This window comes from Pholcus phalangioides, unplaced genomic scaffold (genome assembly GCF_987345545.1).
Source record: "Pholcus phalangioides strain wild (caught in Gottingen) unplaced genomic scaffold, Ppha-v1.0 ptg000009l_1, whole genome shotgun sequence".
NCBI lineage: Eukaryota > Metazoa > Arthropoda > Arachnida > Araneae > Pholcidae > Pholcus > Pholcus phalangioides.
The window spans coordinates 35306105-35333495 of record NW_028301602.1 but is presented as its reverse complement, the minus strand read 5'-3'; the positions used below and the strand labels follow the sequence as shown (position 1 = coordinate 35333495).

General features: G+C 37.6%; 1 protein-coding gene across 1 annotated transcript in view; it reads right to left on the bottom strand.

The window, feature by feature from the left end:
* Positions 1-27391, bottom strand: part of LOC149082971 (tyrosine-protein kinase receptor-like) — a 185669-nt gene that overhangs the window by 52642 nt on the left and 105636 nt on the right. Inside the window, exons 17-23 of the mRNA XM_089236778.1 lie at positions 26491-26742; positions 21301-21399; positions 9816-10011; positions 8858-8945; positions 4462-4526; positions 2477-2606; positions 555-652 (exon numbers count right to left, since the gene is read on the bottom strand). Coding sequence (XP_089092904.1) covers positions 555-652; positions 2477-2606; positions 4462-4526; positions 8858-8945; positions 9816-10011; positions 21301-21399; positions 26491-26742 — 928 coding nt within the window. The remainder of the gene's footprint in view (positions 1-554; positions 653-2476; positions 2607-4461; positions 4527-8857; positions 8946-9815; positions 10012-21300; positions 21400-26490; positions 26743-27391) is intronic.

Genomic DNA, 27391 nt, shown 5'->3' with positions numbered 1-27391 from the left:
AAAAAATACCGGTATTTTGTTTGTTTCGCGCTCCGTCGCGTGATAATCTAATTATCTCCAATCGCATCTCATTTATTCAATGCTTAGAAGAAGAAAAAATGCTAATAATGAGATGGCGTTTCTCTCTGAATGGGGAGCAAATGGCTCGGAGTAATTTCCACTCATAACTTGGGAAATGATTCGATTCAATATTTGTGGTGTTTATTTATTCTCACAAATGGCTTTTCATTATTTCTCCCCCCATGATCTTTTGTTCGGAGCTTTCTTTAACTTTTTTTTCGGGATAAAAAACGGGAAAGGAAACATATAATCGCTCGGGGCAACAAACATTTTGCCATGATTAAAAATACTCTAACAAAATAGTTAATTGACTGGGAGGTTATTGCGTGTGAGGTCTCGAGTACGACATTAATGACCATTCCAATGGGACATTTTCTTGATAACTAACTACGTTGAACCCGAGTTTTTTGTTGGGTTTTTTTTTTTTTCCAAAGTGCTGATTACGAGCTGTACCATAATTTTCTCGTTTTATAAAATAGCTTATTTCCAATTACCGATGGATGAAATGATTATCCTCCAAATACTGGCATCCCTTCGCAACGTCCATCGCAAGTTTCAGCAAGTCGGAGATGGTCAAAGGTGTCGGACGTTGCTGTAAAACGATAAACGATGAGATATGAGTTATAGGTGGCAACATGAGATCAATGGATATACGAGGGCTATTTTCTGTAAGTAAGGATTATTTGGTGAGATTTAATTACAATAATGTTGGACGGGAGCAGTGTTAAGGGGACAACCTTCGCATGCAAATTCCATCGTAGGTTAAAACTGATGTCCCCGGAGCCTGCGTGGTTCATCGTGCACATTCTCCTGGCGTTCCTTGAACAGTCTCATCTATTAATGAACATCGCTATTACCAGTAATGGCCCATTACTCCTGAAATTTTATTTTATGCTATACACCTGACAGATCTTTTAACAACAAGTATCCCATTCAAAAACCTTGCCGTCTCACATAGGCGTACGCAGGTCTTTCTCGGAGGTGGGAGGGAGGGAGGGAGGGATTTCCATCATTGCTTTCTCTTCCGTGAGGTGGGGAGGGGACGCTCACTGCAAAATAACACTTTAATCTCGGCTCCCCCCTCCCCCCACTCGCATACACCAACTGCTATCACACATGGTGTCTGGACCATACTCGAAAGGATCGGCAAACTTTTTTGGCTGAGGGTCAAAAATCAACAAAATGTGTGCATTAATAAGACGTTTTGAGCACACACACACACACATATACTTTATATGCCCGAATATATTTTATTATTTTCGGAAATCAAGTGGGCACTTTAAATTATGAAATGGGATACTCGGTGACCCACGGATCATAGGTTGCAGAGGCCTGCTCTATACCATAGTTTCCCAAACCTTTCGTTTCATCGCCTCCCCCCCCCCCCCACACTTTCAAAAAAATGTTCTTCTCATCCCCCCCCCAACTCAAGTCAATCTATAGGATACTGTACTAAACCTTACGCTTCTACCCCCCCCCCCCGGTCCTTTCATACCGCCCCCCAGGAGGCAGTATTGCCCACTCTGGGAAACACAGCTCTATGAGTATATAGAGGTGTATAGTTAGAGATTTTTTTTTTTTTGTTGCGGGGAATATAAGCAGAATTGAGCACCTCCGTATGTTTGAGTACTTAACTGACATTTCTAGAAGTTCTCTGGTTGTTTTCATCTGGAGATGTTTTTCGGTCTTCAGACTTTTGCAAAAACAAAGAGAGCAAAATTTAGAAATCTTTGCCGAAGTTGCATTATTCGGAAACATTTCTTGATGATGATAAATACCAGATTTGGAGAGGCATCGAGTTTATATATAAACATACGATGACCTTTTAGCCAGTTTTTGGCTGTTTGGTTTTTATGAAATGAGTTACCATATAGTAGCATTCTTGCTTTCGCAAGAGGGCCAAAGTTCGAATCCCGGCGTTGACCAAATAGATGACTTCTCTTTCCAAGTTCCCCTCGGCATAAAATCCAGAAAATATCTGTTTCCTTGAAATATTGGGCTGCGAAAACAAAAAAAACGCCGTCTAAAACCCACACCCACACCTTCGAGATTATTCAAAATGGCGTCAACGTGTAAAAATAATGGTGGACACTGCTCCTATCCAAAAATGAAAAGGTGCGTGTTTTAGAGAGATATTTCTAAACGCTTCTTACTTGAAAAATAGCCATCGTATGTGAACAGTAAAACCCTTCTTAACGGACACTCTTCATATGCAGTTACCCCTCTTTTACAGCCAAATAATAATTTCACCTTATATAATAAAAGTAAAAGCACTTCAAATCCCTGATTAACGATCACTCCTCTTTTACGGACGAATTTTCTTTGTACCGCCCATGACGGGAGGACCGCATAAGAGAAGAAGTTTTACTGCGTTTAAACGTTTATAGGAACATTAGAATATAATTTTAATAATTACCGGTTTTGGCCGATGCTCTCTCAGGAAAGATTTGAGATCACCTCCAGGTAAAAGCTCCAACACGATAAAACGGGGCATTTTCTCGAAACAAACACCGACGAAAGTCACTATATTCGGATGGTTGAACTTACTAAAATATAATAATAATAATAACAATAATAAATCAAAAAAAATTTCCATCTACGCAATCGAAATAAACCCTCCAGGGACATAAAAACTTCAGAAATTAATTTTTTAAAAAAAGACACAGGACATTTCGTAGAATTAATGCGATGAATTCGATCCGTTACTCGGATAAGGAAAAGGTGTTTTTTTTTACAAGATGATGCTCGAAAGGGATTGAATTCTAGTAATTATCGTCTCGATCATAAGCGGAAAAGTTACTCGAATAATCATTTAAAAATTCTTATGTATTATATACAGTATACATATATATTTTTTTTTAAATAGCTTCGTACTGACGTCAAGCGTACTGAAGTATTTCGCAGATAATCTGTAGCTCCATAAACTATTTCCGGATCTTTAATTTGAAATTTAATCCTCTGTTTTTTTTCTGATCAGCAATCGCTGTTGCAGCCGTAGGAGAGAGATAGAGAGGGGAGATGAAGTGATTGCGAGAGATGGAGAGATACAGAGAGGGATAAGAATGTGTAAGAATGGAGCGAGTTCTCGGGATAATTCCAGAAAAAACAGAGAAATCGGACATTCTCGCTCACATTGGAACCGAAAAATCCCTTTCACGGAAAAATCACTACATTTCAGATAATGATTATCATTATTTAATTAATTATTTTCCGCGGATATATGCAGAATTTATTTTTTGCTGCATTTTCCCGTGTTTTTTTTCCCCCTTCTCATCCAGTAAATCTAATCATTTTTAAATTATGGAAAACTATTATATTAGTTTTTAAATATTCCATGTTCGATTTTTTTTTCACTGCAGGGAAATTAAATTAGATATCTGATACTCATTACAAATGAAATATTTATACGAAAAATTCGTATTCTCGGATATAATTACATGGGTTTTTAGATTAAACAAAATGGTTATTAAGAAGTCACCAACGAAGTCACCATACGAAAAATACAAAAAAATATATTTATTTTTCATATTTGTTGAAATTAGATTTGTATTTTTCGCATGTATTTGTGTTATTCGTCGATGACTTTTTAAGGCAACTGACTACGTGTGGGGTACTTTTTTCGGAAACTTTGTGACTTTCACAAAACAAGTGGGGTTTGAATCAAAATACTGTATGAAGTAAGGAAATCCAGTGAAATTTCTGAAATATCTCTAAAACCTTTTGAGATATTCTAAATTGCGTCCTCGAAATTGGCTCATTTTCAGTACTTACGCTAGACATTGTACACTGGAAACCAAGCAATTTATTTGATTAGTTTTGATACTGTATGTTTCTATGACTGTTATCTGTGCAATAAACTAAAAGTTTTAAGACATACAAAATATATTCTCTGAGATATGGCAGTTTTCGTGAAACAATACGTGAATTTTCACGAAAAGTTCAATTTTTTTCATTCAAATAGCTATAAAATAATAAATTCTAAACACATGGCCGAGATCCTAGTTCATTGTACAGGTAACGTCATCTGGAGTACTGTTGAAAAGTTTCATGAGGATATCATGCATATTTTTTTAGAAATTTGGTTTCGCGTGGAATGAAGTAACGAAAAAAATGTATCTTCAAGAAACGCGTTTAAATATTGTTTGTTGCCTTCGAAATCGTTGTTTCAGATGATTTAAATCAGCCATAACTTTATTGTTACTTATTTCATGTACAGGAATAAAATAGTTTTGAATTCTGTGTAAAACATTCTTCCAAATGAATTTACGCCATTTTGGAAAAAATCGTCATTTGAACGTAATCAGTTGCCTTAATATTCTTGCGCGAAGCTAATCTATTCCTACTACTATATATTCTAGAAACCTTGAATCTACTCTTCCATGAAAAAAATAGTTCTCTTACCTCATGATTAGGGCCTCCAGTGAGAAATCGTTCTCTGCCAGGTTGGTGGAACATTCTGGTAATGTCTGTTTGGAATTGAGATTGGTGTTAGATAAATATCCTAGGTTAAGCTAAATGTACAGGGTTTCCCATAAATTTTGTGAATAGTTTAAAAATTGAAGGAAATCAGTATATTTGAATGCGGTTTGCGGAAAAACGCATTCTCCTGAAAGGGGGAATTTTTTGTATCAAAGAAGAATATAGTTAAAATTTCTGTCGATAGAGGTTCCACGTTACTCGCAGTGTTTTGGGGGCATTTTCTTTCTAATGAATTTCGGCTTTTAGTTGAATTAAGAATAGAAAATACATGCAATTGCGCCAGAAAGTGAAAACATTGGCAGGTGAAATGGGGGAAGAATCTCACCATTCTTCTTCAACTTTGGAAAGAGCATCGCCAAAAAACAAAGGCATATCATTCTCTCCTTCGTCACTCCTTGCGACCGATAAAGTGACGTTTATTTTTCTCCTATATTCGTATCAATGTAAGGTTTGTTAATATGCGACTTGAACATTTTTCAGATCCCTTCTGTGTCCCCAACGTTCGTACAGTTTCAGTTGGCGATTCTTGACTGAGGTAAAACAACTTCACCAATAGTTCTTTATCAATCAATGTAAACATCACAATGAGAATTTTAATGCAAGCGCCAGTGACACAAAAAATTCATAACTGAGCAGTTGATCGTACAACCTGCATTTTATAGAACTCCGATTTGCATATTTTCAGTGGTTTGCTTTCGTGCAAGACCCTCTATCGACGAAAATTTAAACTAATTTTTTTCCTGCACAAAAACAACCCGTTTCACGAGAACAACTTTTTCTCAAGCAACATTTACATTTACCAATTCCTTCGATTTTTTATGAATTTTTACACTATTTATCAATTCATGGGACACCCTGTATGTATGTGTACAGAGTATTTCACGAACAATACCATGAGAGAAAAAATTCTGTACTTGAAGTAAAATATGAAGAAAATAATATGGAGTGAAATTTGATAGTTTTACTCACTGATCAAACCGAAATCCGTAGGAATGTGAAAATTAAAATGTTTTTATACTCCTTCCTAATTGTGAAACTGCCAATTAGGGAAATTTGCGAATCTCCAGTCATAACGAAACCAATTATAAATATTAACATTAATTTAAACCACAAATAATAAACCATAACATTTAAAATAACTAATTTAATTTAATTGAAATAATTAGTGATTATGATATTGGGAAACCTCGGGTATCATATTTAAGAAAAATAAATTGGGAAAAGATATTTTTGCTATTTTAAAAAAAATCATTTCTTTTTATGGTCATGGGAAAAAAATTCTAGGCCGAAAATTAGGATAAAATTTCCATAAATTTCATTTGTGAAAAGCCATAAAAAATTTAATTTCTTATCAATTTTCTAAAGTTTCAAATTTTTTAAAAATACTATGACAAACTCATTGAACCTTTTAATTTCCAAAAATGTTTATTCCGTTCGAAAATTTGGATAAAAATTAATTTAAAAAATTTCTTTTTAACAAAGCATTGCGCAAATGCAACCTCAGTGAAAAATGGGTTATGCGTTGATGTAAAGTCTAAAAAGAAGTATTCATATAGCCGTTAACAGTTTTACACAAATTAAGAATTTTCATCTCGGCGAGATTTTTATCGCCTTTTTTGTCAAAAAAAAGAAACAACTTCGAAATTTAACTTTTTCTTTTAATATATGGTCGTACCTTACAGTTTTTTTCCCCCCATGGAATTATTGGTTTACGGGGGATGAAATTATCACAGTTAAATTTCGTTCTGTAAGTGGTTCATTTTTCTTTTCCTCTTCCAATTACAGAACCAACCATATTGTTTATTCGGACATTCTTCGTGAAAAGCCCTGTTTGTGATGACATTCATTAGTTAGAAATTTAAAAGAATTATCAGATTTTCAGTATCAATCAAAAGCCGGAAAAGTTGCATAAATAAAAAAATATCGAAAATTTTCTTCTAACATTAAACGATGCGTTGTCACAAACTCTGCTAAATTTTTCTCTCTGCTTTCGATTTTTGCTCAGTAATATCAAAATTGAATCAAATTAACGCAAATCGAGTGTTGTATGCTCAATTATACTCTCAGCGGGTCTTTGAGTTTTCAAGCTGTCTTAGACGGCCAAACTTCCCCAAAGTTCTATACTGCCTTATTAGACGCATGCATAATGCCAGGTTTTAGCAACCAAATATTCCGCGGTGATCCACAATGGTGGCTTTATATTGCATCGGGTGATCAAAAAAGTCACAAATGGTGGAGGGTGTAGAAAATCTGTTTAGACATTGCATTGTGTATCCAGATAACTTTCGAAGACAAACCGCACTCGCATTTAAACTCATTGAAAGTCTATCACAAATGATTTCACATTCGGAAATAATTGTGTAGGTGTCTCAGACTACTTCCGCCAGTCAAGACCCACGATTTAGACAATAAATTCAAAAGAAATCCGAAAAATTAAAGCGTGACTTATAGCTTGCTTACACCTACTCATCGATCATAACACTAAAATTTGTCCTTGAAGGTTGAAGACGGAGAAAACTTTAAAAAATAATAATAAAAATTGAATGTTTTCACGAATTATCACCCGGAAAAATGCCGACGCGTCTTGACATTTGCATTTCTCCGAAGTTCAAAACAATCGAATCCATCGAGTGGGTGAATGATAAATTGCGGGCGTCAGACATCACAAACACGCATTCATCGCCATAAACCCAGAGGAATCGCATCTCTGGAGAAAACTAATTACCATAGCTTAATTGTGCCCTAATTAAGCGACTCGAATCACGACCAGAAGTGGGATGGGCAGAAGCGGGCAAATTAATCTATCGCCGGAGACACCAGTCCTCTGTCATCGACATTTCCTCAGATGCTTTTGTTATGCCCACATCGATTCTCCTTATTTCCGATATAAATACTCAGAAAAATCAATACATTAACTACGTAGATATCGATTTTATATGAATTTCAAATTTGAATAAACAATTATCTCTTATGGTAAGCCATATGGAGAAAGTCGATTATAATCCAATTCCAATTAAAAAATCTACAATGAATTCTATAATGGCGAATGCGTTCGCGATTCATTGAAACAGTATGAAAAAATTTAAGGTCATGTTGAAAGTTTTCTAAGTTTTCCGTTAGGTTACGTATTTCAGCACTTGTCGCTTTTTATTTGAATATTAACGTGGAGGCGTGTCTGGTTTTTCTGCCCCTTTTTACCATGTTAAACTAAACATTTTGTGGAAACCTTTGCCTACTGAAAGCAGGGCCACCTTTACCAGACGCAGGGCCACTCAACTCGGCAGTAGCATCTCAGCAGGTTGACCAACACCATCTTTCAAACCAGACTCTGTCCCTTCCGGGATGTAAGCCTTTTACCCGTGTGGGTTGGGTCGTGCTGGGGAAAAATAGTTGCATGTCAGAAGTGGGATGCCAGATGGACCAACATCATAAACTCATGGTCACCAAATAAACTATTGCTCTCAAATTATTGAAGGTTTTCCACCCGAATTCTGAAATTATGTTTTTCTAGAGTTCTGGAATTATTTCTCTCGGTAATTTTTAACAATTTATTTTATCAGTGCCGAAAATATTTATTTTTTCCAAATTTTAATTAGTTCTGGGGAATTACTTCTTTCAATAAATTTGGAGTTTCGTCATTTTCTGAATTATCGTAGAGAGTTCAGAAATTATTTTTTCCTAATTTAAAATTTTCGTCAATGCTGAGTTTCCCTTCATTTCAATGATTATTTTCACTTTTGTATAGGAATTACATTGGAGTCGGCGTACCAAACCGAATTTCATGGGAAAACTCGGGAATATTTTACAACTTTCATAATATTGACCGTATATTACACCAGTGTTTCCCAACTGTGGTCCGTGGACACCCGGTGGATCCGTGAGCACTTAGTAAGGGGTGATCTTTGCTATCATTGCAATGAATGACACATTTTGTACCGTGGAATTACAATTTGTTCAATTTTTATGGTATGCAAATTATAAAAAAAAAAAATACATTTTGCATTTTATAGAGGGTGGTGGTGTCAAATTGTCCGCCTTTCTGAAATTACAGGCGGTCCGAGGAGCATTTATGTCTACTACGAGGGGTCCACAGAGTATTGGCCTTCACTACATGGAATCCACGTTATATAAAAAGGTTGGGATACATTGCATCGCACCATCTCACTTTAATTCGTTCAACTCCTATCAACAGTTTTTACATGGGAAGTTTATCAGTGATGTAGAGCTGTTGGAAGTCAAATAAATTGGTTTTGCCTTCAAACCAGTTCATTTATACAAAGATAGAATTTTGAAACTGCTCAAATTACTATAAACTTACTTTCACTGCAACTGGTACTTCAGAATGGTCTGATGGGTTCGTGAGATAACCCTGATAGACTTCACCGAAAGCACCTTGACCTAATGCTCTGAAAAATTTCACATAATCAAATAAAAAGTTCATTGCATCATATTTATTACATTTTAACATAAGTGAAGTACGCGGTGTCTGTAACTGAAGTTCTGTTTCATGCTGTCTACAGCTATAAATATCTATCAGAGAAAGTGCTATGAAACTTACGAAGCGTCGTAATGACGAAATAAAGAAATTAATCGAGAGAGAGGAAACAAAGCAACAATTCCTATATTGAGTACTATTGTCTTTTTGCCAGTGTTTCTCAACCTATGGTCCGTGGGCCAAAGGTGGTCAAAAATTCTCCACATTCCCTTTATCACGGCATTCCGAAAATGCCATGGTCTTCTACAGAACAATTACGGCTGTTGGACAAAAGGAAATGAGAATACAAAAGGAAACTGGGATAAAATTTTCAGTTCGAGAATGCAACTGCGTCCCGACTTACGGATATTTCGTGTTACGAACTGAAGTACTTGGCGCTCTTGTTGAATCACAAAGGGGGGGGGTGTATTTGACAAAAAAATTCTTTTATCAGAACGTCTCTCTTTTCATCATCACGGCTTCACTTCCAGAATCATGGATATGCATAGGTTATAAAATGTATTAATTTACCAGGTTTGAAACACTTTTGCGTAAAAACATTTATAGTTCTTGCTTGTAAAAAAAACATGAAGACCCATAGATGAGAAGAAAGACCCAGTATACCTCCCCATCCCCCTCAGATTTGATCCTAAATTAACACGATTCCGACTTACGGACGATGCTCGAATGGAGACCATTTCCGTTAATCGGAGAACAGCTATCTAGTTATGTATATTCTTGATCGCATATGTATATACATTTTATTTAGGAGAGCTATTTCAAACAAACTGAATCGACTCACTTCACTAGAGTCAAGTGCTCCCTCGGTATTTCTCGCAGGTCCTGCGCCGAGCAAGTGCTACCGCCGAATTCGTAATTCGGATTATATTCCGTGACCATGCCTCCGGCGTTCCTCAGCCTACTCAGCTGAACTTCTGGGTTGTTAAGTGGCTCGTGGCTGAGATCCCTGTAATTCCTGTCTTTTCGGATGTAAACTCCTAGTTAGTCGACAAGATACAAGAGAAGAAAAATGAAAACTCAAGTTTTTCTATACATATCATTCAAATGTCAAATTTCAAAAAAAGTTAATTCTAATAATTTAATTTTCTGACGCCAACCTGGATACCGAGTTTGATTGGCAGGGGGAAAAAATTGAATTGGCTTCGGGGGAAATATTCTTTTGATGCAGAGGTGAAACGACGAAAAAGAAATTCTGGTATTAATATTTCTTTTTAAAAAGCGACTTTTATCTCAAAATAGCTCCATTTACGTCAGGAGTGAGCAGAGAACGTGCTCTCTTCATACGGATTGGTAAAATTATTTTTACTTTTCAAACTGGAAATTTCTGGAACTGCGTCACGAGTTTTCTTGGAGATTTATTTATTTTTTTGATGCCTTTATTTATTTATTTTTATACATAGAAAAGAAAACGAGTATCTTTGACTTTCTCCACGCGATGAACTGAATATAGATTCGAAAGTGAAGATTATCTTTCAATTTTTTCGATTCCGTAGTTTGGCATTTTCCATGGGAATTTTTGAAAATTCATATATATCCCTTACATACAATTTTATTTCAACTTTAATTGAAATACCTGGTGATTCTTGAGTTTCGTATGTATTTGGAGCATTTAAAGAAGAATAATGGAGAGATAAAAATATTTATTATTATATTATTATTGTTTTTTATTTATTTATATAATTAAACCATGAAAGACAAGGTATGAGTCGATATTCTTAGAATACGCGCTGTTGAGAATCATTGTAATCAAATATATATTGCGAAATTCACTATTGAAGTATGGAATTGAATTAATATATAAGTGTATATATCTCGAGCATTATGAAACATTTTTGAAGTAATAAATTGCGTCTTTGCTTTGAATGTAATATGATAACCAAAGTGAAATTCAAGTCTCGTTGAAGCTGAGGGACCTATTGAGTGAAAAGTATTGCCCATGGGTCGTTTTTTTTTGTCCATTTCTGGCATTTTTTGAGCAGTAAAAAGCTTTAAAATTGTTTATTTTCAGAATATGTAAAAATAAGGAAGGATTGATCGAAGATTTTTTAGATTGGTATTAGGGACGTATGGGATTTTAAAAATCCTGTCATAATTATCACTATTTTATGATTTCCTGTCTTATGAATATAATAGAAGAAATATACCAAACACAACAATTATAAAGAAACAATGCCCCGGTGTTTATTTTTTCATTGTTGGAGAAATCACTGTTTAGTAGCCTTAGAGTAATAATGGCTTAACAATCCGGAAGATAATTTTTGAAATTGAGAAACGATTTTTTTTAGCAATTTTGAATATTTTTTGATCGCTGTGAAAGTTTTAAATCAACCTATCGCTTATACATGTATATATATGTACATATATATCGCTTATATGTGGGGTCCTGTTTCGGATGCGAATTTTGCGGAGATTAAGTCGATTGTTGGCAGTATTGACAACAGAACTCCAATACTGCTTCGTCAGCGAATGGAAAATTGATTTTACATTCCTGTGTATGCTCTCGGAGCAAACAAACAATCTTTGACCGATATTCATCAAACGTAGCATTATTGATATGGACACCACTTTGAAATTTATACGGCATCAATAGTTTTTCAGCTGCAACAATGGTTTTCGGAATGTTTACTTGGGTTACGATGGTTCCAACAATGCAGAGACTAATTATCTCTTTGCAACGGTGTGTTCTTCTTTGATGGTTTTCAAATATAGAGAAGACCTGGGTATTTATTATTATTGTCATTAATAGTTGGCGCGAAGTAAAGAGCATTACCAAGTCTTTTCAGGTAAGTACACACTGTTCTACCTAAGTAAAAAACCGTAATGAAGAACAGAGCTCAAGGCTCGATACTTCGCGCCAACTTTCAACGCCAATAATAAATACCCGAAAATACTCAGTGTTACTCAAGTTTATTATGTATCGAAAAAAATGATAGTTGACACACATTTTATTTATATTATTTTATTATACATTTATACTGTATATTTACAATAAATATTATACTTATTACTCTTTACTAAGTATTCATAATTTATAATTAGTATTATATAGTATTATTAGTATTATTAGTATTTTGGGTATTTATTACTACGGCCTGCAGCATTTAAGAATTCACGCATAATGTAACACCCAAATTAATGTAACGACATGTTTACTTCCAAATTTGAGAAACAGATGGCAGCATCTCTCAAATGCATAACAAGCATTCCTCAGAAACAAATTTCACGTTACATACAGAACACTTACACGGCACATTCCGACGTGTACCAATTCGTTAGAAGTTCCTCGGAAGAATATTTACGAATTGCATGTATGGTGTAGTAGTAGTAGTAGTTTATTATTTACCAATTTCGTATTGCAAACCAAATTTATCCAGAAACACGCTTATTTGAGGAAAAAAAGTTTTCCTATATAAACTTCATTGGTTTAAAACCAGTCTTCTTGTTTCTTTGGTAATTACCTTGAGATATCAAGATAATGATAGAAATTCTCATTCAAAAAAAAAATACATGATATTCTTCTTGAAATACGATATTGTGTTTTAAAAAAATTTTGTATAAGTTTTCATGACATAATTTTCATCTTGTTTTAATACCGACACGTGTAACACCATGAAAATACTTCTCTCATGAATGAAAAAACTCCAGTAAAATGAAACCTTCAAAAAAACCGCAATTTTCCGGAGATATCGTGATCTTGTTTAAAACTCGTGCCATCTACTCGGGAAGACATTAATGGCAAGATTAATCTCCGTGAAACGTTCCCACGAATACCGTATATTCTTTCTCTTCTAAAAAGACTTTGAAAGTTGTTGTTGTTGGTGTTTTTTAATCACGAAAGTAGAAAATTAAACAATTTGTTTTTTCCACGTGTATTTTTCAAGGAAAAACCAAATTCTTGGTAAAATAGAAAATTCTAAAACAAGAGAAGACGAGAATTCTTGTAAAATTGTTCTTGAGAGAAGTCTTCTCTTTGTATATAATTTTTTTTTAATGTAACTCTGACAATGGCTTTTCAAGGAAATAGCACAACGTTTCTCCCTATTTTATGTGCGATAATTTGTCTCTTCTTTTCTTAACATTTCACGCTTCTAATTAAGAGCGAAGTGAATTCATTTATCACTTTGTTTTTTTGCTGTTTTTTATTTTATTTACTTTTTTGGCATTTCCCAAGAGTCCATTTACTTTGAAATTCATTCACTGGTACGTCTAGTTAATTGGCCATCTTCCTCTCAACCTGGTATATCATCCACTCAAGAAAACGCTCTCGCTACTTTTTTTTTTTTCTGTCTTGAAACTGCGTTAATACGTTCTGGTATGTTCTAAAACGAAAATAAAGTGTGCGTGTGTCGTTTATTTTTATTTTTATAACGCGATGAGATATTTACTTGTTTCCTAGCAAATTGCTCTTTATTAGATACCGAAAGAAAAAGGGAAACAACTCGTATACAAAGATATCAACTCGAGATTATTTTGGATCTTATAAATTTGTCCTTGACAGGAAATAATTTTTGAGCTTAAAATTAGATACTTTATAGGTGCTAAATTTCAGATTTTTATATTGCACACATTTTTCAAATTATTGGACATTTTCTTAAATATTTAAAAATCCAAATGAAGATTGTTTAACAATCCTTAAGGTAATATTAACTTAATCCCGAAAAAAAATACAGAAACACATTCAAAATTGATGGTACATTTCCCTTTCGATGCTTTTGTTAAATAGGAATCACTTTGTATGTTTTTAGAATCTCTCCGCTAGATGACGTAATAAACAAGGTGCGTTCTATAACAACTTAGATTAAAATGATAAAAAAAACTAAGAAACATAGGTACAGCAAAAAAAAATTATTTATTCTTTTCAAAATGTCTTCCCTGAGATGATAAGGAATGGTCCTGTGGGGAATCGGTCAAAGCCGTCCACGGAGAGAAGGTCGTCAAGGATACATAGTTAGTTGGTTTTGGAACGAAGAGACGATAAAAATTGAGGAGGGCCAAAAATCGATCACAAACCGATTCCCCCACTGTCCCTTCGTTCAATTCACTTTTTAAAGCAATTAGAGAAGGCATTGTCTAGAAGTTGCTTGAGTGAATCCAGCTCAGCTGAAATAACTAACAATTCTTCCACTTCTCCTTCAAAGTCGGAAACACTCAGAATTCGCAAGGTGTAAGATCCGGACTGGAAGAAGATTGTGGTATGACTTTAATATTGCATAAACAATAATGTGGTTATAAATGCATTACTCGGACGAATATAGTGCCCATTCCAATAAAGGTATTTTGATGAAACTTGGTACATATAGGATTGTGCCATGGTACAGTACCATTGTAGGCCTGTTGCTCTTTGCGGCGAAACTTTTTGACGGAGAGCCGATCTTCACGTTACAAAAATCTAGCCACATAGAGCAACAATCCTACAATAATACAAATATTCAATCATTACACTTCACCCACAATCGAAATGTAAATGGCAGCACAAAAAAAAGAAAAAAAAATTCACGCACAGCACTAGATACGCACTCAGACTGTTAGGTAACCACACACACACACACACTTCCGGCACAACTAAATCGGTAGCAAATTGCCCACAGCGGTAAACCGGAGTTGGGCTCGGTTAAAAAGAAAGAAAACGGTACATATAGGATACATGTACCATAGGAGAGGGGGGAAAGAAGATTCAATATAAAAATAGTTCAATTTTTGACCACCAGATTAAAAAATGGCACTTTTAGATCACAGTTATTTTTTACCATGTTCTAAATAATGCATATACAAAGTTTCAATGAAATACCTCAACCACAACGGGCGCTACATAGGTCGGAATAGTGTATCAGTATAACTAAAATGACACTACTCCGACCTATGTAGCTCCCGTTGTGGTGGACGTATTTCACTGAAACTTGATACATACGTTATTCACACCATAGGAAAAAGATAACTGCTATAAAAAAAGTGCCAATTTTTTTACCTGGTGGTCAAAAATCGAACTATTTTTTTTTTATTTAATCCTTTTTATCCCCATGGTAAACATATACTATTAGGCAAGTTTCTTTAATAGTAGATGACTGCCTAATAATACTCGAAAAAAATTCTCAACGAATAACGCATAAGGAAGATTTCTTTTATTTTTGCCTTATTTGTTGGGGATTTTTTGAGTATACCAAGTTTCTCTCATCAAAATACCACCATCAGAATGAACGCTACATACGTCTGAGTAGTGTCAGTTTATTTATAACCACCCTGTATTATGTTTCAGTTCTGAAAATGTGGCAACACATATCGTAGAATTATCGTCTTGAACTGGTAGAAATCTCAGTTTTGCAGTGTTCACTGAGACAGCTTAAAGAATAGAGCTTTCACTACTTGCTTTAAAAAGTGGATTGAACGATGGGGGCCCATTAGATATCATCTGAGGGACGACATTTTGAAAAATAATAAGTTAATTTTCGCTGAAACCTACGTATATTTCTTGATTTTCTTTTTCTTATGATTTTATTTTATGAGTTCCCACCTAGAAAATTAAGATGAGTACAGTGTCCGTGCAAGGGTGTTTCGTGAGGATTTGAGAACTTTCGTGTTTCAATCCGCGGTCAGCTGCCAGACTACTACTTCACCAAACACCAACTCTGGCCATATCGCTATATTGCAATTTACTGCCATTAGTGAGATGGGTTAGAAGTGAAGGTGCTGTCTATCGGTGGTCGCCTCGAGTTCGCCTCGTTAGGGAAAATATCTTATCGATATCCTCCCTTGGGTTTGAACCCGGGACCCTGACGACATCCTTCACGATGGTAGACGAGCATCTTACCACCAAGCCACTCGGGCAGCAACCATACTGTCACTTTGACCTCCAACATGATCGTAACATAACATTAAAATTCCAACAGTTACCGTCTTCACTTCAAAATATCAGAGACAGATGGCAGAAGCAGCAAGAACACGAAATAAGCACAACTTTGACAACATAAATAACAGTAGGGGGGGGGGTCACACACACGCTCAGAACACGCATTCTAGCATGTACCGATTCGTTAGAAATTCCGAAGTAGAATGTGTACAAGGTGCATGTTCGATTGAGTGGAGGTGGTAGTAGTAGTAGTCTGTCCACAGAAATTGAATGTCAATCTGTTTGAAAAAAAGTCTCTCCCCAGAGAGCAGGTAAATCTTCAACACTACACTTACGTAACAGTTAGAAGGAATGAGGTCGTTAGAGGCAACACTTCCTTCACAATTCAAACATAATTAAACGTTTATTATGCAACTAACGCAACGGAATCTACAAGAACGTATTATATCGATATGAGCGGACCGCGTGGTGGTCTGGTTTGAGCGGCAAACGCAAATCCAGTTCCTCCATCGCGCAGGCGCGCTCTTCTCCCTATTGCGAGGACAGCGCCATCCCGTGGTGGACGCTGTCACAACAAAATTAAAACGCCTCTGCAATTTTCATTTTAAAACATGAAACAGCAGATGGCACCACACCACCACTAAAACACGCATAACTCTGACGACATAAATACGTTAAGGCCCCGCATGTACACACACACTTAACAAGTTACTGCACACAACCAATTATTTAGAAATTTCTCAGAGGAATATGTACGTAGTACATGTTCGGTTAAGTATTAGTAGTCTATCCACGGCTACTTTTTCACAAATAAGGACTACTTTACCATATACACCACACAACTCCGGTCATATATCGCCATGCTTCAATTTTCAACCAGTAGAGTTGGGTGGGAAATGAAGGCGCCATTTATCGTTGGTCGCCCCAGGCTCGGATGGTAAAGAACTTGCTTCTGATCTTGTGGCTGGATTGGTCCCATGAACCTTGACGACGCCAAACTTCATAGTGGAAGACGAGCATTTTACAACTGCGCCACTAAGGCACACACAAATAAGGGCTGGGAAATTTGGTTTTGCTTGTTTGGATCACGAACAAGAGCTAGTTTATTTTCTCCAGATAGTTTTTTTTTCTTCAATTTTTCAGAAGTAACCGATTTTGGTGATGGTGTGGCGACAGCGTCCACCACTGGATGGCTCTTTTCTCTACTACAGCGCCATCCAGTGGTGGACGCTGTCGCCACAATGGTGAAAATTAGGAATTAAAAAAAATGTCCTTTGTGTGTGTGTGTGTGTGTAGAGAGAGGGAAAACAAATGTAGTGATCGATGCCTGGAAGAAAAGTCATTTCTGCGAATCGACAGGCTGTCTTCCTCATAAATGACAATCAGAATTGAGGTTGAGCATGTTCTCCAAAAGGTCGTAAGTTGGAATTCGAGTAATATACATTTTACGGGACGGAGACCCGATACGCGAACTTGAAGCCATATTCACATTTATGGTGAATGATTGGATTTGTCTTAACCCTTTCAGTGGTTTTTATGTTTCACGGATCCGCGTTTTTACTGCCTAAATATTCCGCTGGGGGAATTTCCAATGAATTGTGGAGCGTGCCATAATGTTGTTAGCCATGTATGTGTTCTGTACCAAACGGATAGTGTTTGTTTCTGAGTTATGCTTGTTAGGTGTTGCCATCCCTTTTCCGAATCCGGCAGTAAACACATAAACAGGTTATTGTATCTGTTGTGTTGTTATGCGTGAATTTTAAATATCGTAGGCCTGATTGTGTGTATGTGTGCTCGCTATGGAGAGATCTTTTTAGATGGAGATCGCGGCGCTTACATTCACGCCTTGCAGTTGAAAAACCATAGAAAATAAACGTTTCAGTCGACCATTACTGTGCCGTCAGTGAGGTTCGAACGTGGATCCTGGCGAGGTGAGTCCATCACGGTGCTTATACGACTGCATAGCGGATTTCTTTTAGTGCTGCATAATAGATGGTTGTGTCATTTTGTTTAAAAAATGATGAATCTGCGAGTCGACGGGGCCGGCCACTTCATGAATTGGCGAACAGTTTTGGTGAGTCCGAATTGCAGAACTGATTCGAAGTTTGGTTGGCCATTTTGCGAAGTGGCCGGAGATCCCTGGCCAAAGATCGATGTGCTGATGTAAGACAGTCAAGTAGGAGCCAAATCTATTTTTTAATTGTCAACGTGTGATACGTGTCCATACATAGCAGCGGCATTGGATTAACTCCATGTGAGAGTAAAAAAAAAAAGTGAAATTTTAGAGAAAAGATATAAACTTAGTTATATGGACACATGTAGTTTCTTCTGCCAAACTTTGGAGAGAGAGAAATGATTGCCGCATCGTGAATGCGGTTTTATGGGTTTCCACAACTAACGTGGGCATAACTATCACGAAAAAATACGCCAACTTGACGAGGATCCCGGATCGTTTCTTTTGTTATCGATCTTTGGCGAGAGAGATCACAGGCCACTTTGTGAACTGGCCGGCCAATGTCCGAATTTTGGACATTGACCGGGTAAATATTTATCATAATTGGCCAATTTGCGAAGTGGCCGGCCTTGTCACGAATTGACCAATTTTGGGCTTTGGCAGTGGCATATACGTGCTTGAAGGGAGGGAGGAATACTTTGGAAAAATGTAGAATTCTCTCCAGTATTGAAATGAGTTAGCTGCTGAAATCCCCCTGGTGGGGAATGCGGAATAATATGATTTAGATTTTTCTCGAAGACTAACACTCACTCTTAATGTTAGGGTCACAAACTAGTTATGTATATAGAGGGTGCATAGGTAACTGCACGCACGGCATTTCACTGGCGAACCGTTGATCCTGGTGGCATACTTGCAAAAAAAATACTCGAATAACGTGCAAAACCCAGATACGTCGGTCATGTTGCAAGGACTGTTGTTAAAATATAAAAATTAGCTTTTTACACGGACATCCTGTCCTCAAAAACCCAATTAAAAAGTTTTTCCCCTGTCTGTCCTGAGGCCAACCAAAAAAAAACTCACACTCCTGTAAGTGCAATATTCGCAGAGATACTTGAATTCAAAAATCGATGAAAAGGTGGGAAATAACAGCAAACACTAACGGATAACGTTTCTTCTATTATTTATGCTGTTCTATCCTATGCATTTTCTATATACTCCACCTTGTATATAGGTACAAATGTGTTCAACCTTTAGGAAAGTGCGGGCCACTTTACTCGTTTGGAAACGTATCGTGGGCCAGTGAATCAAGTGATCTCTGGAACAGCACCGCTAGTTATTTAAGTGATCAGTCAATGTGCCGCGGGAGGTTCGAGTGATCTGGAACTGTGTCGCAGCTCACTGAAAAACTCTGGAATTGTGATCGGTGACCTCCAAATATGCCGTGGGTGATTTAAGTGATGTTAGAATGTGCCGCGGGTCTATAAAGTTATCTGACATTGCACTGCGAGTCACTCAAGTGATTAGAAAATATGCCGCGGGCCAATAAAGTTTTCTGGAAGTGTGCCGCAGGTCACTTAAAGTAATCTGTAAATATCCCACGGGTCGCTCAAGTAAATGAGAATGTGCTGCAGGTCACTTAAGTGATGTGGAACTGCACCGCGGGTCACTTGAATGATTTGGAAATGTGCCGCCGACCACATGAGTGATTGTGATTTGAAAATGTGACACTTGATTCATTTTCACAAAATTAGGTTTTAGGTCGCGGGCCACATCAAATTACTCGGAGGGCCACATTCGCCCGCGGGCCATGGGTTAAACATGTATGATTTAGTGAGCATATAATCCGAATATTTTCGTTTCATGAAATAAACAACCGCCCTTGTGCTTTCTGTTCGTGCTATAATGCTTACACACACATATATTGTCGGGGAGGGAACAAGAGTTTTAATACCCAATGGTTGTACGCATACAAATTCATGCCAACATTACTCATGAATGTTGAAATTTCTGTTGTGATTTCCATCCACTCGTCTTATGTCGACGCATAACCGAAATTGTTATTGATGGTAAATTCGAAGCGGAATATATGCAAATTGGAAGCGTCAGGAGAGAATATGAAATGCGTATTGTGCCGTACGTGATGTGCATTGTTAATGTATCGTAGGGAATAATGTCCTGGCGAAATGCTTCAATCAGTGGCGTTCTATATATTCGCACACATCTCATCAGGAGAAACATGAATAGCTGAAAACTTAATGATCATGCTCTAAAATAACGATTATATACAACTTAAAGTAATAATCTGTATTCCTAGAAATCACCTGCGGAATGATTTAATGATTTATCTCAAATTACCCTACTAATACTACTTAACTGTACATGTGGAGTTTCTAACGAACGGTACGTGCCGGAATGTATGTTCGGAACGTACGTGTGGAATAAACGTATTATGTTGTCAGAGTTGCGTTTGGTTTCGCGTTCTTGTTGGTGTCGCCATCTTGCTTCCATATTTTGAAGTGAAAATGATTGTTGAATTTACGTTGAAGCAGGGCCGTCTTAAGCGCATCACGGGCCCCCGGCCAAGGGATTTTTCTAGGCCCTACCTGGCACATACTCGAAAATTTTAACCGGTTCTAATTTTTGTGAGGCCCCTTTTCTCTTGAGGTGCCCGGGTGGGCCCATGCGTTAAGACGGCACTGCGTTGAAGGTCTGCCTGCTATGTACGGAGAGACTTTTCAAATGGCTGACCGGCTCGCATTCGCGCCTCAAAGTTAGAAGAGCGCAGAAAATCGACTTCAGCCGACCACCACTGCGCCGCCAACGCAATCACATGGATATACTACAGTAGGAGGTACATGCACCTCGTACACACATTCCACTGCGAAATTTTCAACGTATCGGTACATGGTGGAATGTTTGTCCTGAGTGTATTATGTGTGGCCTCACGTATTTATGTTTCCAGAATTGAGCTCGTCTGTTTTCTGCTGGTGCTGCCACCTGTGTTCCACATTTTGAAGTAAAGCGTGCAAATGCTTTGAATCTTGATGTGTTACTTAAGTATCGTATCGCAGTTCTGGGCTCTCTGCAGAGAGACTTTCTTAAATGAGAGATCGGCTAGAGAGCGTTTACGCCTTGTATTCCTGGAAAATCGCATAAAACCAATCTTCAGGATACGGATATAACAATTCTTACACGGATATAACAATTTTTAATGCGCGCAAAATCCCACGATGATAAACATTTCGACGTCATTGGTCTGATTATATATATAAAAAATAATGCATAATATCCAAACGAAAATTGCCGAAAACGAAAAAAGAAACAAAAGGGGAGAAAATAATAATTTTTTATTTAAAAAATAAAGTAATATTTTGTTGTATATATAATATCTCGCGGCGTTTTTGATTAACTATTGGAACGAGTTGTTAACAGATTCGCCGCTACACATCCATTTAAAGAAGAACTTACGTCCGAAATGAGCGGCGAGCCCTGCGATGGCGAAAACTATTAACGATCCCACGGCGATCATGATCCACACATGGATGGGTAGCGTGTCCATTCCGTGACCTAACACATCAAAATATAAATTCAAATAATCAAGACAACATAAAACACGTATAATACAGTCCAATCCTGTTATAACGAACTCCAAGCGACCGGAGAAATCACTTCGTTGTATAACGAAATTTCGTTATGAAGGAATTCAACGTTTCTCCATTGTTCCTATGTAAACTCATCTTGGGGTATTAGAAAAGTGTTCGTTTTGAAACGAGATTTTCGCTATAACGGTATTCGTTAAAACGGGATTCGACTGTATAAGGAATTTATTCAAATAGGAACTATATTGGATAAGGTACAATGATGGAAATTGGCGGTAAAGTGGAATGAACCACACAGTATTTGTAATATTCAGTTAGCTTCTAGGAGAACGGTCTCTCGAGGAATTTTTCTTTCGTACTTGTATTTTTCAGCAAAAATGTAAATGGTACGATAGTTGCTCATGGGCGGAGATACGGGGGACGACGACATTGCCAACCCCCTCATGGGAAGGTGGAGCCCAATGATCCAATGTATATGCGTATATATGAATTGATATCATCATCATCATAATGCCCCCCCCCCTCCCCAGCCTTTCACGTCTATCTTCGCCTATGTAGCTACTCGTACAAGGTTATAAGGAGCTTTTACTTTATATGGAGACGTTAGGTTTCTGGTCGTGTCGCTACCTATTGCGCCTTTTACATTTCGACTACTTCTGGAAGTGGGAGTATTGGCCTAATATCGAGCTTTTGGTGTCAATTTCTTCTTTTCTTATGATTTTCATCTACCATTCTAGTACATTTATGATATTTCGTTAGTTAAAGTAGGAATTAAGATGGTTACACTCCCTTCCCCTGTTTTTCGTGTGCTAAGGCAAGTGGAACTCAATGCATTTACACTAGCCCCGTACCTATTTACATTGGCTGTGGTACGAATATCAGGAAAAGAAAGAAAAAACGATAAAGCTTCTTATCACTAGCTACTTCTATGGACTCAAAAGATGAGTCTCGAAATGTAGGGAGAACGAAACTACGTAGACGTAGTGTCGAAAAACATTTCAGACGTAAAGGTTGGTGACTGGTTCTCGTCAAATTCACAAATGAAAAGTCAATAAAGATGTTTGCGTTCGGCAATTTCAATTAAATAAAGTTAGAACTCGTCAAGAAGCCAAATTTGAAAAAGAATCATTACCACGGCTACCTTTAAATGGCCCAAAGTTGAAAAGTTAGAGTATCATTAGAGGTGATGAAGTTCTGTCCTTTCCTTCACATCCCGAGTTTGACAGTCAGACAAACAAATTCGCATTTCTTTTCTCATTTGTCTCATATATTATGTCGGTAAATATTTATTGAGGGCGAGGGGGAAGATTTTAATAATGTTAGTTTATTCCATACCGAAGTTGTTAATTAACATTGCGAGTTTTCTGCATAGTAAGGTTTATTAACTAGCTTTGTATAGCGGTTTGGACTCTTTATGGTATAAATGAATTTTTTACTTTTATTTTTAAACTTCTTTCATTCATGAATCATCATTTCACGAATGATTTTACAGCACAATCAGTCTCAGGTTCCATTTGCCTAATTGAGGGGGAAAGTGAAACCAGCGCCCCAATAAAAAATATAATTAATCTAAAAAAAAAGACGTCGAAGAAAATGAGGTTAAAGCACTAGCTCTAGAAATCTGTGGTCATATTTTAAGAAGTTTCGTCGACTTCTCCAAAGTAAATGCTGGTTCGAATTTGAACTAATGAAAAAAAAAAGTGGTTCCACTTAGCTCAGTGTACTTTAAAATTTTTTTTTTGGAGCAGCACGCACTGCACTAGTGATTTCACGCATGCGCAGTTATCTACTAGCAATCCTTGTACACGAACAGAAGCCATTTTGAGTCACGTCAGTAATGGAAATGTTCGAGAAGATCGAGCTGCCTACTGCTACGCTACCTATGAAATAAGGTTCGAACTCTCTTCCTGACCGTAAGAAATGCGACCTGCAGTTTTATTGTCAGACCTCAGACCTGTGCAGTGTGTGGTCCGAGTGCTATAAACGATGGTGACGTTCTCAACTAGCTGAGACGGTTTATGAAAAGCTGACAGGAAGCGCATGACGAATCACACTGAAGCCAGACATCCAGGGTCGCAACTAGATACTTTGTCAGCCGGGGCAATAACTTATTTTGGCACCTCGTGTAAAAGAGAAGGAGAAGTTAGACGGAGAATTTTGCGCCCCCTCTAGTCCAGCGCCTAAAGCACCAGACTTGACAGCTCCCCCTCCCTATTTCTGGTGCTGCGGAAATCTATTATCACCGAAGATTATGCGTTAGACACCATGATTTCCTGAATCAGTCACACCCACTTGAGAATCTTAGCATGCAAATACTAACAATGCATTCCCTGCTCTGTCTCCATTTAATACTAGCTCGTTATTCTGAGGCTGAGGGACGTGGACGATGCAAGAAAAAATCTGGGGGTGTGCAAACACGGGAACACGAATAACGGATCTTAAGCCAGGTTTTCCTAGGAGCAGGTTCTTCTGCGCCGCGTGAACAGAATAGGGCCGTTTCGCGTCGACAGAAACGTGTGTCCACATTTTGCACAGTAAAACAAGGCAGACCGAAAGGAGCGGGGGGGGGGAGAGAAGAAGACATAACAAAAGTAAACAGAAGATCGGCGAAACGCGCGGCACTCGACGCATTTGTGTCCTCTAGAAGCAGTAGGTCAATCACACCCGACGTAAAGCGCTGGCACGAGGCGTGTTGCGCTGTGTATGAAAACAAAATCGTACCGCTTTTCTTATTGTTGAATGGCCGGCGTGTCGCGCTGGGCTATTCACGTTGCACTCGGCACAGAAAACCCGGCTTTATTGTACAGGTGGCGGTTGTCAGTTCAATCTTCTGAAACATTTCTATCAAGCGATAAAGAAACGCAATGATTACCGACGTAATTCAATACGGCATCTATTTATCTGAAGGGAAAACCACATACGTGTTCATAGTGAGAAAGCGCTATGGCCACAGTTGGGGGGAGGGGTGGTACACGTAAATCCGCCAAAAAAAACCACATTTTTCAATTCTTAAAATACAGTAAAATCTCACGTTTGCGTACACCGGTGGGACAAAAAAAAATTCGTCCATAAAAGAGGAGTGATCAGGAGTTTCAAATGCGTATCCCTTACTAGGTGAAATTATTATTTGGCCGTAAAATAGGGGTGACCGCATCTGAGGGGGCGTTCGTTAGAAGAGGGGTTTTACTGTACTATAAAATTTTGTGCGTCTAACTTCGTACAAGTTTTCATTCTACCTGCACCAGAAGTATTTACAAAATATTTTAATATAAACCGCTGGCAGGCATTATATATGGGCTATATAAAAATGTTTTCCATTAAAATGCTCTTTTCTTAAAACTGTCTTTTGTCAGATAAGGAACATTTTTTCAAACGCTACTTGCTCAAATGTTCTTCAAATTTTGTGTGTCTCTCAAAAATGTGATGTTGCATATTTTAACGAGAGGATTTCTCTTAAAAATTATTTGTAAAAAGCTTATGGCACAAAATAGGGTAAATCTTGGTGATTTTTGAAAAAACGTTGCACGTTGTTTTGAAGTTGAAACTCTCGAAGGAAAAAAATTACCAAAAATCCTAAAAGCTCTCGTTAAATTGTATAGAAATATCTAGAGAATTTGAGGGAATAAAATTGATGCCTTTTAAACTGGCAGAGAATAGAAAAGTTTTAAATAGTCCGTTTTTTTTTTTGAAGGGAGGGGACTTTTCTCCCATAGGAATGTATGAGAGAGATACCAAAATCCTGCACCAACTCAGGGCTATATAGTAAGGGCTGTTTCATCCCTTTGGAGTCACGCTTGCCGCCTTGGGTCAGTAGGCGTGGTTTCGGAGCTACCGCGTGACGTCACTACTCAACACTTATTTTTAGCAGACGACATCAACACACGAGAAACGTGCTCTTTTTTACATTTTAGTTGCTTATTTTACTGTTTTAAGTGAGCGATCTCTCGTTCATGGTACTGTTATAGTGTCACAAATATGCTCGTGTGGTATTTTTCTTCAAATATATGAGCTAAAATATGGATAAATTCCGAGAAATAGTTGGTAAGTAATAATGTCTTTGATGTTAGAATTCAAAATGATAACTGTAATAACTTTCATATTAGATTTTTTTGGAATATTTGATTCTCATGTTTTATGTCGCAGTTGTATTGAAATCATAAAGTCCAATTCTTCTAAAAGCTACACATAATTCAAATGAAAACAAAAAGATAGCCAAATATTATTATAAAGTTCAAAAGATAATTGAAATTATGCGTCTCGAGTTGGTTTTTAATCAACCCAATGAAAAATCAGCTAACATACGTGATTCGACTGAAATGAGTGAATTCGACAAAAATATTCCCAGTGGAAGTTACTACACAAGAAAATGCAAATTTTCTTAATTTAAATTTTGAAATAGTTGAATAAAAAAATCAAACCAACGAATAGGCAAATACCAATGGCAATACTCGAAAAGATAATTCTGGAAATAATTCCAGTGGAATGAATGCAGCTATCGTAATTTACGGGGAAGCAAAGCGGGCGCACTTGGTTCTTCTTGAGAAATGACGTCACGCATGGCGTCAACGGGTACCGACTCCAACCATCACCTCCTAGAGATAGAAGGCCTCTGCAGTGTTTGCCATAAACGTCATTCATACTACCTAGCACGTTTGCCACACAGCATCGCATTTCGTTTCTTCTTATTTTGGCGTCGAATCTTCCTGAGTGCCTCACAAAAGCCGCATAGTGATTGGATGTGGGGAATAGAAATCGCCAATTCTGAGCTCGATCATTTCTTTTCCTCACAACATTGATACTGGCATGAGCAGGGAATTTTTTTCCCCTGAATATTCTGAGGGAAAATAGACTACTTACTGACGTCACAGGCAGAGTGCGGAGGCCTTCTATTTCTAGGAGGTTATGCTCCAACGCGTCATGAAACAGCCCTTATTATATAGCCCTGGCACCAACCTCCTTAAAGTTCGGATCGTAGTGTAATCAAATGCTAATAAGTCACTTAAACATAGTTACAAGCTGGAATGAAAGTAAAGTTCTAAATTGGCGATAGCTTGCTTACCGTTGCAACTGTATCCGTCCATGCTGAGTTCACGATCTTCAGGACAAATACAGACGTATTCCCGTCCTTCCAGATCCAAAAGTAGGCAGAGGTACGAACATCCACAGCCCGGCTGAGCTGGAACTATCGTCACTGAACCGTGCCCCTCGTTCTCTCCGGGTTTGACCAGAGGACGTTTGGCGTTGACGGACAAGAAGGACGTCCCGCCGTACCCGTTGTACTGTGGCCCATCTACAAGAGCTGCGTCTCCGCCTACAAAGAAATGGTTTATTCTCATACAGTACTGCATTTTTACAACAAGCGTACGAACAAAGTTGGAAACACGCTGCAATAATATACAGGGTGGGCCAAAAGCCCGCGTAACACGTTCTGAAAATTAATGTTAAATCAACCAATTGGCGTGTGAGAGTGTTGTTTGCAGTAAAATGCTTGTCATTGTGAAAACTTCTTTTCTTAGAGAACAAAATAGATACGATCGAACCTCGTTACAGTGAAACCGGCCTATAAAGAATTGGGGGGGGGGAGCAAGTGGCAAGATGCTTATTCACCACCTTGAAGATGACAGTCACGTCCTCGGTTTCGATGCCAGAAAACGGCAACAGAAAGGAGTCATTCAAGTATTACGTAAGCAGATTTTCAGCCATTTTTGACCCCACCCCCTTGTCAGCAAAAGTCAGCAAAACACTGACCCCCCTCCCTCCCCCTGTCAGCAAAATTTCGTCAGCACTGCCCCCTACCTACCCAAATTTTTTGCGTAGGCAAAAAATTTGCTTACGTATTACTTGAACGGCCCCTAAATAATTCGGGGAACCCGGAGCCGAAACACTTTTTTTTCAGGCCTATGCTTTCATTTTGGCTACATAATTCGAGATTTCAAATTCGGCATTCAATAGGTATACTT